The following is an 18,003-nucleotide window of genomic DNA, read 5'->3' as shown; positions in this document are numbered from 1 at the left end:
CAGCCCACCACTACCAGGCTGCGTCTTCCAAAGCCAAGCATACAGCCAGCACAAACACTGCTGCCAGGGCACTCTTCACCACCTTCCCTGCCATCTCTCAAGCCACACACTTGGCTTTCCTACTCTCTTCCTTGCTTGACCTCCTGTCAAGCAGAGGACTGCCTCCTCCCGTTTCCTCTTCAGTGTCCCTCAAGGGAACCGCTCCAGTCTGACAGCTGAAATGAGCCAGCACCAGAGTGCTGCTTTTCTGCATCTCTGCAGAGTTTTTTCTCCAGGGACATCAACATCGTCACAGTCAAAATGCCAGAGCAGGAAAATGGAGGATTCCTGTCTGGGAATACTGGAGAGAGGAAAATCACCTGGAGAACAGATAGGTGGAAGGAAAAGAAAGTGTCCAGCAAAGCAAAGCATCCCTTGTAAATGGATGCAGAGAGGGCATGGAGCCACTGCCAGGGAATACAGCACTGAGCTGCACTGACGGCACAGACCCTGTCCATTGCAGCACCACACAGTAGGGCTCTGGCATGCAGGGAGCACTCATGGGCTTCTTGTTAACAGAGAGCTGATGGATTTGAAGAGGAACAACAAGGAGAGAGGAACAGCATCTTTTTTTAACTAGACATAGAAGCCACCTTGGCTAGCAACATCTCACATCCAGGCATTACAGCAGCTTCTGATTTCTGTAGGCACAAACATAAGGAAGAGGAGATGCCAGTTGCTAGCTGGAGGTAGGAGTGGGTCGCTAGGAGTATCTGGGACAGTTTGGAAGTTGAGAGTGTACTAATGTTATCTGATAGTAACGGGTTCCTGACCACACCAATGGTTTCCCAGACAAAGGTGTTGTTCCAAAATGGAAAAATACAGAGTACACAGAAAAACAATGCAGATGCCTCCCCTCCTTAACTATAGATGTTTCCTCATGTGAGTTCTTTTTTTCATGACTATGAATCTTTCAGAGATTTATTAAGCAGCAACATCTGTATTGCAATTCTTCATGCCTGTCTACCACATTTACCTTCTTCCACCTCCCAAAAACTCCCACATCCTAGAGTCAAGGTTCCAGGTTCCATCTCATTTTAAGAAATGTTTGCAACAATTCCAAAATTTTTACCTTAAAAAACATCCTGTTTACAGAACCGTGAATGGCAACACGAGATGAAGTTCAGCGATCACGCTCCTGTTTCATGCATGTCCATTCATGGATCAGAATAACCAAACCTCAAAAAAAGCACTGGGATGCAACCAAGGAAAAACAAACCAACCCTTGTGATTGAAGCCAGCAAACCCTCTATATCATATTTCATCATAGAATCATGGAATCATTAAGGTTGGAAAAGACCTCCCAGATCATCCAGTCCAACCATCAGTCCAACATCAGCATGACAACTAAGCCATGCCTTGAAGTGCCACATCTGCACATTCTGTGAACACCTCCAGAGACGAAGACTCCAACATTGCTCTGGGTAGCCTTTTCCAGTTCTTCACCACTCTTTCATAAAGAAACTTTTTCTAATATCCAATCTAAAACTCCACTGGCACAATTTGTTACTTGGAAGAAGCATCCCTCAGCTAGCTTGTTCTAATAGATCTGGTCACCTCCACTGCTGTGATATCATGTATGGAATGGATTTTGGGTGAGGAACTACCAGAATGCACCCCTTTGCTCCAAAAAAAGCACTGCATTGGGAAGACAGAGGTAACATCAGGACCTCCCTCACAAGGATGAGACAGCAGCCGGCAGGATTCGGCCCTCCTTTATGTGAAATACACTGCAAAAATTCCCAACACAAAACACTGTGGATGCTGAAAGTTTTTACACAGGTTCAGGAAGACAGCAGCAAGCTCACCCACGTAAATAAAGTCCATCTAGAGGTACAACACATCGCGACCAGCTTAGGGTTGGAAAGCTCCAGAGCTACAAAGCACAGATCATTTGGATGAAGGATGAGAGGCAACAGTTTTTAAGCCAAAAGAAGGAGATTTAGATTAGACATTATGAAGAAATTCTTTATTGTGAGGGTGGTGAGGCACCAGTACAAGCCGCCCAGAGAATGCCCCATCCCTGGAGGTGTTCAAGGCCAGGCCGGATGGGGCTTGGAGCCCCTCGATCCAGTAGAAGGCGTCCCTGCCCATCGCAGGGGGTTGGAACTATATGGGCTTTGTAGTCCATTCCAATGCAGACCATTCTGTGATTCCATGATTCTATGAAGCATCATGAGGTTTGTGCCTTGTTCCTACACCTCCATGCAATCTCCCACCACTCCCTGCAGCCGGGGACACTGGGCTCAGTGCTCCAGTGTGACTGCTCTCATATGCCCACAGTAATTCTCCTTCAAACAGCAGAGGAGCAGTTCAAACTCCTCACAGACTATTATGTCTGCACACCTCTATTCATCACTAGATTGAGGTTTTCTCAGAAAGTACCTCCATTTTTTTTCACAAGCCCCTCTGCAAAACATCACATCAACCTCTCCTAAAGTCTATCCGGAAGTAATAGAATTCTCTTCTCTTAATTACGGCAAACATTTGTCTGTTTGTCAGCCTGCAATGAGTCTGAAGTCAGGAACGTGCACACCTTTCACCTCTCCTGGCAGCTTACTTCCATGCTGAATGCTGCGCAATGCCTTCACTCTACCAGACTTCTGCAGGTGCCTTCCCACTCCAATTCTTCACTGGGGTAAGGTCCCTTAATTTCTCCATTCTGCCCTACACTCACTCAACATCTCCCTGTTAAACCCAACAGGAAATAACATGGGCAGCTCCGCTCCACAGCCTGTTCCCTGCCCATGTCCTAGCACAGAACCACGCAGACCACACTGTGTGAGAGGAGCAGAATGAACTGCCCAAACTCAACAGCTCAGGAGGCTTTTTCCCGGCCTTTCAAGTGTCAGCTGCTTTATGCCCTGGCAAGAGTGTATTTGATAATACAAAAATTAGTGGGTATTTGTCATTAGCAAAGTTCTATTTTTTCCAACCCTAATATCATCATTGACCTTGCTGCTTCCAAAGGTGACCTCTGTAAGGTGGTGACTGGCTAGAAGAAACAATCACGTTTATCCCTTTCAAATGGATCACCATTCGATCCAGGGAGTTTTTTTGTTCTTCCCATTCCAATAAAACAAATATAATTTTTGTAATATACTGAAACACAAGTCTTTGAGGTCATCCAGTCCTTCCCGTTTCAAAAAGGGATCATCAGTATCTCCATCATCTTTCACAGATGTTCACCTCCTTAAACAGTGCTAGAGAGCCTTCAGCGACAGCCGTTTCACAGCTTTCCTGACAAGTCTCCACCCTCAGATATCATAAATCCCCCAACACTCACTCACCATGTCCCACAGGCCCCCGCTATGACTGCCCCTGAGTTGTCCCGCTTTTTACTGTCACACAGACAACCAAAATCAGAAAATCTAGTAAGTACAACCCACGGATTTAAAATTGCTCAGTTATCTCTGCCCCGTTTCTTATCCAGGCAAATAGTTCTCATCCTTAGCACCCGTGGCTGCTGCTATGCACAGGGGAGCCCACGGTCACATCTAAGCCTCTGGAATGGTTACAGTTAATTTAAATCTCAGACACGTATGTGGAGATGCAGGATTGGTTTATGAAATCCACTGCTCATCCCCTTTCCAGATCACAGATGGATCTATCAGACACTGCACACCCAGCTTTGGGGCAACAGGCTGGTCTCTTTGTCTGCTTTAAAACTGGCCGCGAGTTATTTACCACTATATTAAATCTTTGTTGTCAGGATGGCACGTTTCCTTCACTGGATGAAATCATAGAATCATGGAATCACTGAGGTTGGAAAAGACCTCTCAGATCATCCAGTCCAACTGTCAGCCCAAACCCACTGTGCCAACTGAGCCCCATCCCAAAGTGCTACAGCCACATGTTCTGTGAACTCCTCCAGGGATGGAGACTCCACCACTGCCCTGGGCAGCCTCTTCCAGGGCTTCACAACTCTTTCTGTGAAAGAATATCTCTTAATATCCAATCTAAACCACCCCTGGCACAACTTGAAGCCATTTCCTCTTGTCCTATTGCTTGTTACTTGGGAGAAGGGACCAGCATCCACCTCACCACAACCTCCTTTCAGGGAGTTGCAGAGAGTGATGAGGTCTCCCCTCAGCCTCCTCTTCTCCAGGCTAAACAGCTGCAGCGCCCTCAGCCCCTCCCAAGATCCTTGGGCTCCAGACCTTTCCGCAGCTCCGTTCCCTTTTCCAGATGCGCTCCAGCCCCTCAAAGTCTTTCTTGTACCAAGGGGCCTAAAACAGAACCCAGGATTTGAGGTGCAGCCTCATCGGTGCTGAGTCCAGAGACACAATCCCTTCACTGCTCCTGCTGGCCACATCATTCCTACAAAAATGCCATTTCACAGAACATGGTTTATGTATTTACCATGAAATGCTATGACCAGATTTTAGAGGTGGATAACCAGACAGAGAGACAACCAAGGACAGGCAAAGGGGTCACATAAGTGATGTGCAGGTTTGTATAAATTAGCAGCCTTGATGTATAACTGACATTAAACTGCAGAGATTACCAGGAAGTATGAAAAAACACATATTGGCAGAAAATAAATATGGATAAGGACTTGCATTGACAGGAAGATCTTCCCAAGCACAGCACAGAGGACAAAGAACGAGATCACTGTGGGAAGAGAAGGTGATTGGAACTGACAGCAGGTCTATTGTAAATACAGATATGCCGATGGTTAAGAACAGGACAGACCTTTACAGGTGCATCCAGTGCACAGAAGGCAAGTAGATTGGTTGTGGAAGGAAGATAAAGCAGGAACAGAAAAAGGACATGGAAGCTGGTTAAAAGGGTCAGAACAAAGGAGAAGAAAATGGAGGTCTCAGCAGCTTCTCATGTGACCCAGGCAAGGTGACAGCACAAGGCACTAGGAGAAGGCTGCTGCAACTACGTCAGGAGAGGAGATACGTCCAGCCAAGAGCTCTGATGAGACCTGCCCATGGCTCCTGCTTCCAAGGCTCCATGGGAACATCCCCACCTGAGTAAGGGGGGAAAAAAAGGGAATGAAAAAAAGGGAATGAATAAGAGGGAACGGAAAGAGGGAACGGAAAGAGGGAACGGAAAGAGGGAACGAAAGAAAAGGAAATGAAAAGAAAAGGAAATAAAAAAAAGGGAGGCAAAGGTAACCTCCACTGAAGGCATCCAACTGGCAAGAAGGCTGTGACAAGTCCAGAGGATGGGGAGACCAAGAAAGGAAGATGAATAACTTGGATTGGGTCAACAAAATTTAAGGCAAGAGCTGGAGACCCAGAGGGAGATGCCACAGAGGCAGCCTCAAATTCACTACTGGACAGTAGGAAACACATTGATAATGAGATAAATCAACACAAATGTGATGATTAAAGTTATACTTATCCATAATACTCCAAGAAATAGAGCAGAGAGGAACAACGAAAAAAAGGACAAAGTCAAGAACGAAGCCTTTGTAGGGAAACAAAATTCTCTCTTCTCACAGAGCCAACATGAAAGACCCTGGTGAAACAGAACAGGAGTAAAAGAAACAGAAAAAAACAAATAACTGGAAGAAAACGAACCTATCTAAAAGAAGAACCGCTAACTAGAGGGGTAACAAATGACCAAGAACTTCAGCTGAAGGAGAACAAAGTGACGTACTACACTTGAGGTTTTAACCATTGGGAGATTCCACCCTTAAGAGGTATCCATCCCATTTGTCTGGGACAAATGAGAGAGATGGCATCTTCGAAGCTGTCAACATGGAAAAGAACAAAGGCAAGATCCAGTGAACAAGAGCAAAGGGCAAAGTGACCTTAGCGAGTGTGTTTCCAGAAAGATCAAGTGAATCCAGAAGCCAATTGCCGTTAGGAAATGCCACAAAATTATCCTGTTCATTTCAGGGTTCACGTGGTGAAACATTTTCCCACAACATTCTACCTCTGTTTACCTTGTCCCACCTAGAGGGAGAGGAAACAAAAGGAAAAAGCAGTCACTAGGACCAAATCAAATAATGTTATCATAGATAAAATAAAAAATTAGTAATTTGAAGAGATTTTCCCTGAGATTACTGCAGAATCTGGCTCCCAGAAATTCCAGTCAGGTTTGCAAATTTTTCAAGGAATCAATTTGGATGCTAACACATTTGGATAGCAATAAGACTGGATACCAGCACTATGCAAACAAGAGGTATTGGCAGTGACAGCACATCCGGGTTCAGTGGGATATGGGACCTGAGGAGAGCAAATGGAGTTAGAACTTCTAAATTGTTTTTAAGTGATGGAAAAGTGACCACTCCAACCTGCACTTTGGTGAAACTAACCTGAGATAAGGAGGGAACTTATGGAAAGAACAAACAAGGAAGCAGAAGCAGAACCAAAGGAGATCGTCCTGGAGAGAACGAGAGGGTCATACGCGAGATGGTCAGGAAACAGAACAATGGCCAAGAAGACCTAGCCTCACTAACAGGCGGTGGGAAGCTGACTAAACCGCAGATATTCTAGGCCAACACAGAGATACACGTGAGGTCCCACTCCCAGGGCTGGAAAGGCAGATTTCTCCAGCATCTAAATAAGTGATGGAAATTAGTGCTGCTATATTCATTCTGGTATAAATCAAGAACCCTTATGTTTCAGAGGCCAGCACGCTGCTTTCATACAAAGTCTAGCTACACACAGCAGAAGCAAATTCACATAACTATTTCTGCTGTTCTTCTTGACACTAACAGAGGACCACTGATGCACAAATTTCAACAGAAACCTTGGTAAAGGTAAAAGTATGCCCTCCGCCCAGCCCTCCCAGTGTGCCCATGGTTCTGCCCACAGCCACCCTGAGCCCAACGGCCTCAGCGAACACATGTGGCCACACCAAAACCACCACTACAGACCTGCCCGCCTGCTCCTTGAGCATCCCTGTGCATCCAACGCCCACCTGACACGCTGTTCCCGCCCACTGGTACCACATCACCTGTTCGCTCTGCTCCCGAACACTGGATGCCACCCAAGAGTCCTCAGCTTCACAAGTCCTATCACATCCAGGATCTGCAGGACACATGCTAGATCCTACACATCTGGAGTAAGCTTGAATTACAGAGACAACTTAGGAGCCAGCCGGGAGGCTCCATGGATTTCTGTGATTTTTGCACAACAGCCCCCACCTGACGTCTTCAAAAAAATATCAGAGGCGGTGCCAGAATCATCAGGAGGAAGAACCCTCAGAACTACTGGTATCCAGACAACATTTGCATTCCTTGGGGCTCTTTAAGTCTTCTCCTTGTCAAATGTGTACCAACAGCAAAAATCCAAATGTTCTACGTGGTGACTGCTCGTCACCACCAGAGTCATTTGAAGAACATTCTCTCCCATGGCAGCAGAGCAGAGAGAACATTTCCCCTTAAATGGAGATCACAGACCAGATCCTTAAACAAAATCTGGAAATGTTTTAAGGACCTGAAGAATTGGTTTAATTAAGCCTGGCACCCTGGAATTCCCTCGTGGACGAGGTCCCATCACTCATTACAGATCCGCGGAGCTAATCTCTCCAAGCCCCTGAAAGTCACCTGTTAAGTAGCCAGCGGACACACAAGAGCCAAGACTGGAGACAAGAACCAGAGGCAGCACCACCAGGCTTCCTCAGGCTTTCACTGGAATTGTTTCTCAAAACACAAGTTTGATTACAGAACAAAGTGTCCTATAAGCCCATCTGGGTCAGCTCCAGAGCAGATTCTGCACCACGACCAGGCTTGAAAGCACGGCTATTCGCCATTCATGGAGAATCAAAGCACAAACCACAGCACACATCCCCCCAGACGCAAGCCGACATCGTCAACGAATCCATGCAGATTCTGGTGGCTTTGCAGACCCCGGTGTCCTCCTGGCAAGGCGGTTGCCAGCGCCCCAGGAGCACACGGCAGGAGCTGCTCCAGCCCAGCAGAGCCTCCAGCTTCCACTCATCCCTCTATTCAGAGCCAGCCAGCTCACTAACTTTCCCGACTCACCACCCCATGGACCAGAAACTCAAAAAGTTTGCTTTTCGTAGCTTTGCGAGCCCCTCCTGTAACTTCGTCTGTAGCCATCGGGGTCTGCTCAGCCTCTCTCACTCTCTCTCTTCCTCTTTCTTTCCCTTTTCTGCCTTTTTCTCCAACTCTCCCCTCTGAGTCCTGCTGGGCTCTCACACTTCTAATAGCGGAGTGGGGAGGGGGCCCCTTCAGGGCCTTCGCGATGGCCCACGCTGGTGAGGCCGCGGATGCTGCATTCCTCCACCGATAAGCCAGAAATAGTTCCTGCTGCCGGGTGCCGGCTGTTTACTCTGTAGGGACAGAAAATCCAGCGCTTTAAACCTCGCTGTCCAAACAGCGGAGATAAGCAGGAGGCAAACTGAAAACACGACTCGGCTTTTCCCTCTCCTTGAGCTGCTCTACGGATTGGGAATTGTGGGGCAAGGGGGAGGGGGCAACTCCCGCAGCCACGGGAACTCGGTGCCTCACGGAGAGCGTTTTCCCATTAGAAAATAAAGCAGGCGAGCGGGGAGAAACAATGGTTTTCCCTCGCTCCCGCTGCTCCTCCTGCACTGCATTTCCAGGCCTTTTCCCCAGGGAGGGGACCGGCAGCGCAGAGTAGCGTTCGCTGGCAGCATTTCCAGCATGCGAGACTGGGAACCAACCCCTTTAGACAAGAGGGAGAAAGAGGAGGCGGCGGGAGGCTGGGAACAGAGAGGGACAGTGTGGGAGAGCGAGGGGACAGAAGGAGTACGGGAACAGCGGGAGGAAGGGGCGGGGGGGGCAGCATGGCGGCACAAAGCCCATGGGCTTTCCGTGCCTGCTGCTCCTCTGCTCTCAGGATGTGTGGGTACAGCCGTGATGGATTCATTGGAGACCCCAGATGACCGACAGCCACAGACGGATCATGGCCACCACAGCTGCAGTCTGGCAGCTGCAGCTCCCTGCTCGCCACACAAAGCCCCACGGGACAACGCGCATCATTTCGGGATCCTGCTGGGAGCGGGGAGCCCACCGGCCACACGGGGAAAGGGTGGAAAGTGGCAGATTGACCCCTCCGTGATCGCTCGCTGCTGCAGTGGCCCTGGCTGGCCACGGGCTAGCGCAGCCCACGGCATGGCGGCCATTCTGCAGCGCCGGCTCCTCCGTAATGGCAGCGCAGGCAGCAGTGGCCGGGGCAGTGATGTGCACCAACGGCTCCTCCTGTGCCTGTGCCTCAGCGGGGCTGATGCTTCCCAGGCTGCCCAACACCACAGCAGAGCGTTGCCAGGTTACAAGGGGGTTTGTTCCATCTCTCTGCTTGGAATTGGAATTCCTGTCTAGGGTCTGCAGATGTGCTGGTGAGGCTGCAAACGGGAGAGAACCAGCAATAAACACAGTTCTGCCCTCAGTTGTAGCAAGAACGAACACAGGAGAGCCCCAGCATTAGCCAGCAGCAGAGAGTGAGCTGTGAACAGCATCCAGCGCTTTGCACTTGGAGATGAAGTCATCAGCCCCGCAGGTTTTTTGGATGACCCCAATCCAAGCACTCCTAGGTGGCCATAGGCACCACAGACATTTTGGGAGTGCGGGCATTGCTATTGGTTCCCCCTCGCTCTTCCAGTCCCGGAGAAGGAACACACCAAGCAAAGCAGCATGGCCTCATGCAGCACCCAGTGGCTCCCGAGGTTCCAGTTGATCCATACTGCATAGAATGATAGAATCATGGAATCACAGGATGGTCTGTGTTTGAAGGGACCACAAAGCCCATCCAGTTCCAACCCCCTGCCATGGGCACAGGTACCTCCCACTGCATCAGGGGCTCCAAGCACCATCCAACCTGGCCTTGAACACCTCCAGGGATGGGACAGCCACCACTACTCTGGGCAACCTGGGCCATGGCCTTCCCACCCTCACAGTGAAACATTTCTTCCTAAGATCCCATCTCAATCTCCTCTCAGGCACCTGCAGTCCAGAACCACATTGCTACCTATGTGACGGAGCTGGCAGTGTCAGCCCAGGGGATGAACTCCATCTTCAGAGTCTTTTCCGACCCAAATGATTCCATGATTCCATATCAGCATGTCTGTCAATTGAGGCATCTCCAACTTTTTCTTAGCTCCCAGATGCACATGGAAACATTGGCTCCCTCCTTGTGAGCCCTTTCCCTGGTCCCGGCAAGATGACAGGCATTTTCTGTAGTGACCAAACAACTATCGGCTATTCAACTAGCCAGGGCAGCACCAGCACTGGGGTCACCAATATGGGCTTGTTGCCAACCCCATTCCTTAGGGGAACCATGCCCCCACCCTCACGGCACAACATGGCTTAATGGGGAGCTCGCAGCCCACTCTGGATCACAGCAACGCGCTGCAGAACAGCCCAGGCAGGCAGCTGGCCAGACATACCCCAGCCGCTGCACCCCACACAAGGAGGGCAGCGCCCACAGCTGAGCCCTGCACCGCACACACGGAGGGCAGCGCCCACAGCTGAGCCCTGCACCCCACACACGGAGGGCGGCGCCCACAGCTGAGCCCTGCACCCCACACACGGAGGGCGGCGCCCACAGCTGAGCCCTGCACCCCACACACGGAGGGCGGCGCCCACAGCTGAGCCCTGCACCCCACACACGGAGGGCGGCGCCCACAGCTGAGCCCTGCACCCCCACACGGAGGGCAGCGCCCACAGCTGAGCCCTGCACCCCCACACAGAGGGCAGCGCCCGCAGCCCAGACCCTGCACCTCATACACGTGGGGCTGTTCCCTCCCCCAGGGTAGATTTCCCCCCCCATCATCCCGCCGCCACACGCCGGGATGTTCCTCCGCACACGGGGCCGCTCCCCCAAGGCTCCGGGCGGCGTCGCGGCGCGCAGTCCCCCCTCGTATCCCCCCGCGCTCCGGCAGCTCCAGCGGCACCGAATGCAGCGCCGCGCCCGGCACGGGCAGGGCTGTCGGCAGCCCCGGCCCCGGGCGGCGGAGGGCGGAGGGACGGGGCGGGCCGAACGTGACCGAGCGCGGCCGAAGGGGGCTGAGCCGGGCCGAGCAGGGCCGAAGGGAACCGAGCGCGACGGCTACGGCGCGCATGCGCAGCCCGGCTCCCGAGCGAGTTGGGAGCTGCGCAGCGGGGACGTGCGGGTGGTAGTGGCTTTAACCCCTTCCACGTCGCCCGGCCCGACACCGGTCAAAGCCCGTCCGGTCCCAGCCCCTGCCATGGGCAGGGACACTTCCTACTGGGTCAAGGGCTCGAAGCCCCATCCAGCCTGGCCTAGAACACCTCCGGGGATGGGGCAGCCACCACTGCTCTGGGCAACCTGGGCCAGGGCCTCCCTGCCCTCACAGGAGACCATTTCGCCTTAGGGTTTCATCTCAATCTCCCGTCTTTCTGCTCAAAACCGTTCTCCCGAGCCCTATCGCTGCACTTCCTGATCAAGAGCCCCTCCCCAGCTTTCCTGGAGCCCCTTTCAGCACTGGAAGCTGCTCTAAGGTCTCCTCGCAGTCTTTTCCAGGCTGAACAACCCCAACTCTCAGCTTGTCCTCATATGGGAGGTGCTCCAGCCCTCCCATCATCTCCGTGGCCTCCTCTGGACACCCTCTAGCAGCTCTATGTCTCCTTCGCACTGTGAGCTGCATGTAGGTGGGTCTCACCAGAGCGGAGTCTGAAGGGCAGAATCCCCTCCCTCCCTGTTGGTCCCATGGCTTTGGATGCAGCCCAGCACTCGGTTGGTTTGTGGGCTGTGAGTGCACATTGCCAGCTCATGTTGAGTTTCTCCTCCCCCAGCACCCGAAGTGCTTCTCCTCAAGACTGCTCCCAACTCATTCTTCACCCAGCCTGTGTTTGTGCTGAGGATTGCCCTGACCCAGGTGCAACACCTTGCACCTGGCCTTGTACTTCATAAGGTTCATATGGGCCCACAGCTCCAGCCTGTCCAGGTGCTCCTGGAAACCATCCTTTCTGGATACTACCCCTTCACTCTGGATGCCATCCTTTCCCTCTGGATGCCATCCTTGGCAGCCCTTCCCTTCAGCATGTTGAATACACCATACAGCTCAGTGCCATCTGGCAAACTGGCTGAGTGTCCCCTCAACCCCATTGTCCATGTCAGCAACAGAGATGTTAAAAAGCACCAGTTCCAGTACCAGCCCCTACAGCTCTTTTGCTTGCACATGGAAAATCCAGCACGGATGGCAGGAGCTTGCCCAGCATCACCTTCATGGGATCAGAACCCGTTCTCTGCAATTCTTCCACTCCCCAAAAGACTCAAGGAAAACTGGTGCACAACTCATTTGCACAGAAGGGTGAAGATTGCAGTGCAGGGATGTCTTCTCCCAAATTAAGAGGAAAAATAATATAATTTAGCTTTAAGTTAAGTTATTTTTCTCGCACGTGTGGAAAATAAGTGTTTGTGTTCTTTACAGTGCCCAGTTCAGCCCAAGCATTCCCAAGCTACTGGAAGGACCCTGTAGCTCCCAGCCAGTTCTGGTACAGCCGATGCCAGCGGCACGGGATTGCTCTGCAATGCTGTCTCCTTTTGCCAGGCTTGGAGGCTGAGTGTGCTCCCGGGCCTCTTCTCATCCCTCCACTCTCCCTTCACACACTGCTTCCAGCCTATTTTACTTCAAAGGAAGGCAGACATTCGTCTTCCCTATCCCCTGGGGCTCCAAGAGGCCACCTTTTTTCCCACAAGTTTGTGGGGTTTGGGTTTACTTCCATGCTATGAGTCAAGTGTTTCAGATGTTTAAATTATGACAGGTTAGAGAAGATACAAACCAAGGGTCTGTTTTAGGAAAAGTGAACCTTTTTGATCTGGGGGTAATTGGAGAAGCACCCAAAGGTGCTGGGTGCCCTGAAGAGCCATGGTTCCTTGCAGCCAGCTCAGTCAGTAGCGCGCTGTTCTCTGGAATTTGAACCATTCCCCAGAGTTCTGGAATGCATGCAATATGGCACAGAAAACCTAGCAGAAACCAGATAGAAAATATCCCAAGATTAAGGCTCTGCTTATTCTTATTGCCTACAGGATAGCTGGGGAAGGGGTCTTCATCAAGGAGTGCAGGGATAGGATGAGGGGAACGGTTTTCAGCTGAAAGAGGAGAGACTGAGATGAGATCTTAAGAAGAAATGTTTTTCCATGAGGGTGGTGAGGCCCTGGCACAGGTTGTCCAGAGCAGTGATGGCTGCCCCACCCCTGGAGGTGTTCAAGGCCAGGCTGGACGGGGCTTTGAGCAACATGATCCAGCGGGAGGTGTCTTGTGCCCATGGCAGGGATTGGAACTGGATGGGCTTTGAGGTCCCTTCCAGCCCAAACCATTCCAGGATTCTATGATTCTAACAAACTGGCCCCTTGTTCCTGAATTCAGAATCATTCAATATTCTCATTAACAGTATGGATAATGAACTAGAGAACATGCAGACTAAATTTCCCAGTGGCATATGGTTTGGAGGGGCTACAGGTATGCTGGGAGAGATAATTAAAGTCCTGAGGAGCTAGAGATGCGGTTTGAAAACCCAGGATGTGGTTCAGTCAAAAGTAGTTCCACACCAGGATAGAAATCAACAGCTGTGTAAGGAAAAGACAGAGAACAAACAGTTGGTTGGAGAGCATTTTTTTCCAGGAAAAGTCTTTGGGGCTGCAATAGACGACAGCTGAGTGGGGGTTAACAAATACAAACTGGCAGGAAATCCAGAGAAAACCCCAGAGGAGCAGTAACCAAATGCTGCCTCACACTCAGTCCCTCAGTGCAGCCTCAGCAGCAAGGACAACACTCAAGTCTGTTTTGTCTCTTCCACGTTTTGTCTCTGCTGCTTCCCCACCCCTTGCCCTCTCCAGGGCACCAGCAGTCCCAGCTCAGCATCTTCCCTTTCCATGACACTTTGCTGAGGAGCTGAGGAGCCCTTCCAAAGTAGGAACTGTTGATGTTTCAGCCAGGCTGCCCGTTGCCGTCTGGGGCTTTATGCATCAGAGGAAAAAATCATAGAATCTTGGAATGGTTTGGGCTGGAAGGGACCTCAAAGCCCATCCAGTTCCACATCCCTGCCATGGGCAGGGACACCTCCCACTGGATCATGTTGCTCAAAGCCCCATCCAACCTGGACTTCAACATTTCAAGGGATGGGGCATCCACAACTCCTCTGGACAACCTGTGCCAGTGCCTCCCCACCCTCACAGCAAAGAATTTCTCCCCATTTAAAGCTGTACCCCCTCACCCTGTCTCCTTCCAGCATTACTGAAATATCAAACAACATCAATCCCAAGGCAGATCCTGAAGAAACCGCAATGACTCTTATGTCTTCACCGAGCTCCTTGTCTGCCTGGCAGTTCTTCTGAGTCCCAATGGACACTGTTCCCTTGGTGCAGAATCAGCTCTCAGAAAGAGTCAGTCAGCAAACTCCCACTCCTGTTCTGTCCCATCCACGTCCTCCCCTGCTCAGTTATTTTCTCTTTCAGAACCCATCCTGGAGCTTTGCAGGGCTCAGGACCGCACACACGCAGCTGCTCAGAGTACTCCTGCCGTTCCATATTATGGGAAAACAAATGGGATTTCCTCTTTTTTTATCAGGAAAAATATTTTCTTAAGCTGAGTTTGATTAATATTAATAACTCTAGGAATTCTATCCTGTTCTCACTGAAGATCATTTGGAACATGTCCATAGTTTAAGTACATCAATAAAAAGTGAGTGCTGACCGAAAGGTGAACTGATCAGAGCCACATTGGAACTGAGGAACAGCCTCAGAGAGCTCAAGGAGAGGAGCCTGTAGAAGGCACAGACCCATGGAAGGCAATTGGGACAATCCTGGCTCTCTAATAAATCCACCTCCCATTCCAGCTAAGCTAACCAAACAATTATAAGGTAATAAAAGCACATCAGACTGGAAGCGTGGTGGCACTGAGAGCAACGAGAAATACAGTGGTGATGAAAACCCGCGTTGCCAGATGGGCCCGAGAGTCTTTTAAATGATTTTATTTGGCAAAATAATTACAATTACAAACAGATTCACCCTCAAAAAGTCAAAGTTAATCTCAAGTGGCATATAATTAGGGCAAACTTCAATGGCTTTGGAAAGTGGCAGCCAGTGGTCAACGGCAATGTAGTAAAACAGTTCTGTGATTGACGTTCCTAATGGGAACATAATCTGTATGTGATTTCCAAGGAAAATCAAAACTATGGAAAGGTCAGAAATGAAAAGTTCTAGCAAATAATAAGAACAAATGGAAGGGAAGAAGCTCCCAAGTATAGCAAGGGCAGTTGTTCTATCCACACTGTTTTGCCACCCACAAGATCTAAAGGAGGGAAGCAAGAGATGTGGGTTAAATGCCAAAATTTGGCGAAGTTTCACAGCCAGTCAGGACAGAAGATAAGAGAAATTAAATGGGTGTCAAATGTGGAACAGAAGGTGTAGGCTGGAAACTCGAGAGGTAGTGGCAGATGGATCCCAGAGTAGAAGGGCAGGGTGGTGCCTGCAGCATCCATTTACCTAGTGCAGTGCATAAATACTCATGTAAAACCAGAGGGACATAGAAGCACCAGGCACAGCAACTTGGGATGCAGAGACACGATGTGGGTACTTGGGCTTCTGCCAGACAACAGGCTGTCAGCTGAGGCTCTTCCCGGGCCATAGAGCGTCATGAGACCGGGAAGTGCCTGGCTCTGGCACAGCACAGTGGTTTGTCCCCTCCTCCCTCTCACCACAGCCCAGACCAGCAGATTACAGCTTAGCATAGTGAACTGCAGTGGGCAAGGGGATATGGAGTCATCAAGTGCACATGGAATGCTGCCTGCGCTCCCAGGAAAGGGCACGGCTGAGTGACAAGGCACGCGAGTGGTGGCTTGAGTAAGGGGATTCAAAACATGCTTAAGAGAAATAGAAGGTGGATCATTCTAGCACTCAGTGCTTTGCAGGATAAAGGGAGTTTACACTCTGATAGCAGCAGGGTGTTTGTGTGCAGATGTGAAGTGTGTGACGGAGAAGAGTTTCCTGCTATACTTTATGTCACACTGTCACATTCTATGGTTCTTCCCATTCCTGGTCTGGCTGTTTCCAGGGCCAAGGAGCACTAGGAGATGCCAGTACAAACCATGCAGCCTCTGCTTTTGTGGTTCACAAATGCAGCTGGCAGATGGAAATGGAAGGAGCACAGCAGAACAGAGCAAGCATCTCTTATCCTGCCAGGCAGTGGGCCTGGCACACAAGCTGTCCAGCTCTCCTTGCTCAGAATAGCCCCAAATCCCTGCTCCATGTCCCCATCCCCAGCACCTGTTCTCTAATCAGTTTATACCCAGCCTACAAGTGGAAACCACGGAAGCAGTGCCCTTGCAGGGAATTCTGACACCACCACCCTCTGTTGCAAAAGAAGCGCGCTTTGCTCTCCAAACAGATTCCTGGTGCTTGGATGCTCCAACTGAGCTGTGGGACAGTACATGCACATGATACAGCCCCACCGAAGGTCAGCTCTAAATACAGCACCATTGAGACAGAAATCCCTGCCGAGGCCAGAAAAAGAGAGGGGCTTCCCAAATTGGCAGTTATAATGACCAAGAAAATTAGGAAATTCTGTCTCTAATCGCTTTAGTCAGGATCTCAGGCGTTAATCCAGAGAAGGATATTCACCTTGTCTGAACAAGCCTGAAACAAAATTAAAACACACCAGTGAGATGTTTGTGTAAGGGAAGGGCAACCCCCAATATTCCAGTCATGAGGAACATGGAGACTAGAATCTTGGGAGAAAAATTCCAACACAAAAAAAATTTGTCATATCCCTGCTCTCAAGAAACGCTTCTCTTGCCTATGCCGTACCGATTCCTTTCTGGCTGCACCAGATCTACAACAGCTCTTCCACGGAGCTGATGTTGTCTTTACAGCTACTTTTTGGGTTTTGCCCATTTCTCCAGCTCCTTCTGCTATTTGAGCCCATCCTTTCCTTTCCCTGGACAAACTACTGCCACTGCATATCCCACCACTGCCATTCCGTCTTTTCTCAACTTGGCAAATGCTTTTTCTTACTCTGATTAAATCCACTTGGAATGCTGCTGGCAGAAACCTGCTGTGAAGCTGTCCAAAATGCCAAATAAAGAAGTCTAGGAACGTGGCCATACTCTCTGCATCGCTCTGTCTTACCCATACGCTGACTTTATCCCACCCTAAGACAGCTTTGCCCTGCATTTATCGAGCAACGTTAACTCCAGGATGCCTTGCCTCTTCCAAGTGGTCAACAATAGCAGTTCCTCATGAGAGCCAATTTAATCAAGAGCTGGTTCCAGGCCTGCACCCCACTCCTTGGTGTGGCCTTTTCCCCATTTGCCCCTTTATACATTCACTTCATTTACCTATGGACTGGTCTGGTCCTGCAGGCCCTCCTGTGTGCTCCTGGGACACCAAGTGGGGAGGCCCTGGCCCAGGCTGCCCGGAGAAGTGGTGGCTGTCCCATCCCTGGAGGTGTTCAAGGCCAGGTTGGATGGGGTTTTGACCACCTTGCTTCAGTGGGAGGTGTCCCTGCCCATGGCAAAGGTTTTAACTGGATGGGCTTTGAGGTCCCTTCCAGCTCAAACCATACCAGAATTCTGTGATTCTAAGATCCAACCACGCTTGGATCCTGCTCCTGGTCCCTGCTAGATGTGTTTTGGGTTTGTCTGTCCACTCCTTTGAAAATGTTAATCCCAGAAACTCGCTGATGCCTCTCTGGACAGCAAGAATACTGCTGTCCTCAAGAAAAGCTGCAAAGGCATCTTCTATGCCTGCAATCAGAGACAGAGGAAGGGTCTCCTCCAATGGGAACAAGTGCACAGCTCACCAGTTTTACACAGGGAGCCAGGAACCCCACCCCGTGCACAGCTCACTCCTCATCCGGTGTAGGATCAGTGCACTTCAGCATGCCAGCAGCTTCAGCTTCAGGTGGGAGCCACAGAGAGCTGGGAGCCCGCGCTGTGGAGCTCTGAACGGCCGCTCTGTACATTTCCATGGGAACAGACACATGCCTTTCTGGTTGCCGAGGAGACGGCTGTGCTTTCTGAGGCTGCTGAACATTGTGCCCGCAGCATTTCAG

General features: G+C 50.5%; 1 protein-coding gene across 5 annotated transcripts in view; it reads right to left on the bottom strand.

Annotated features, from left to right (window-relative positions):
• The window catches only part of SMARCD3 (SWI/SNF related, matrix associated, actin dependent regulator of chromatin, subfamily d, member 3), a 73,662-nt gene that overhangs the window by 44,641 nt on the left and 11,018 nt on the right, over positions 1–18,003 (bottom strand). Inside the window, exon 1 of one of the 5 annotated variants that reach the window (XM_009563686.2) lies at positions 7,988–8,158. The exons of 2 other annotated variants lie outside the window; for them this stretch is intronic. In XM_009563686.2, the coding sequence (XP_009561981.1) occupies positions 7,988–8,065 (78 nt within the window). In that variant the 5' untranslated portion in view covers positions 8,066–8,158. Of the gene's footprint in view, positions 1–1,111; positions 4,914–6,957; positions 7,505–7,987; positions 8,159–18,003 lie in introns of those variants that run through there. 2 more of the 5 variants (XM_054058434.1, XM_054058437.1) reach the window with 2 other exon arrangements.

The sequence above is a fragment of the Cuculus canorus genome, chromosome 2 (genome assembly GCF_017976375.1).
Source record: "Cuculus canorus isolate bCucCan1 chromosome 2, bCucCan1.pri, whole genome shotgun sequence".
In the NCBI taxonomy this organism is placed as follows: domain Eukaryota; kingdom Metazoa; phylum Chordata; class Aves; order Cuculiformes; family Cuculidae; genus Cuculus; species Cuculus canorus.
The sequence above is the reverse complement of the archived record's forward strand: the minus strand, read 5'-3'. Positions and strand labels throughout refer to the sequence as shown.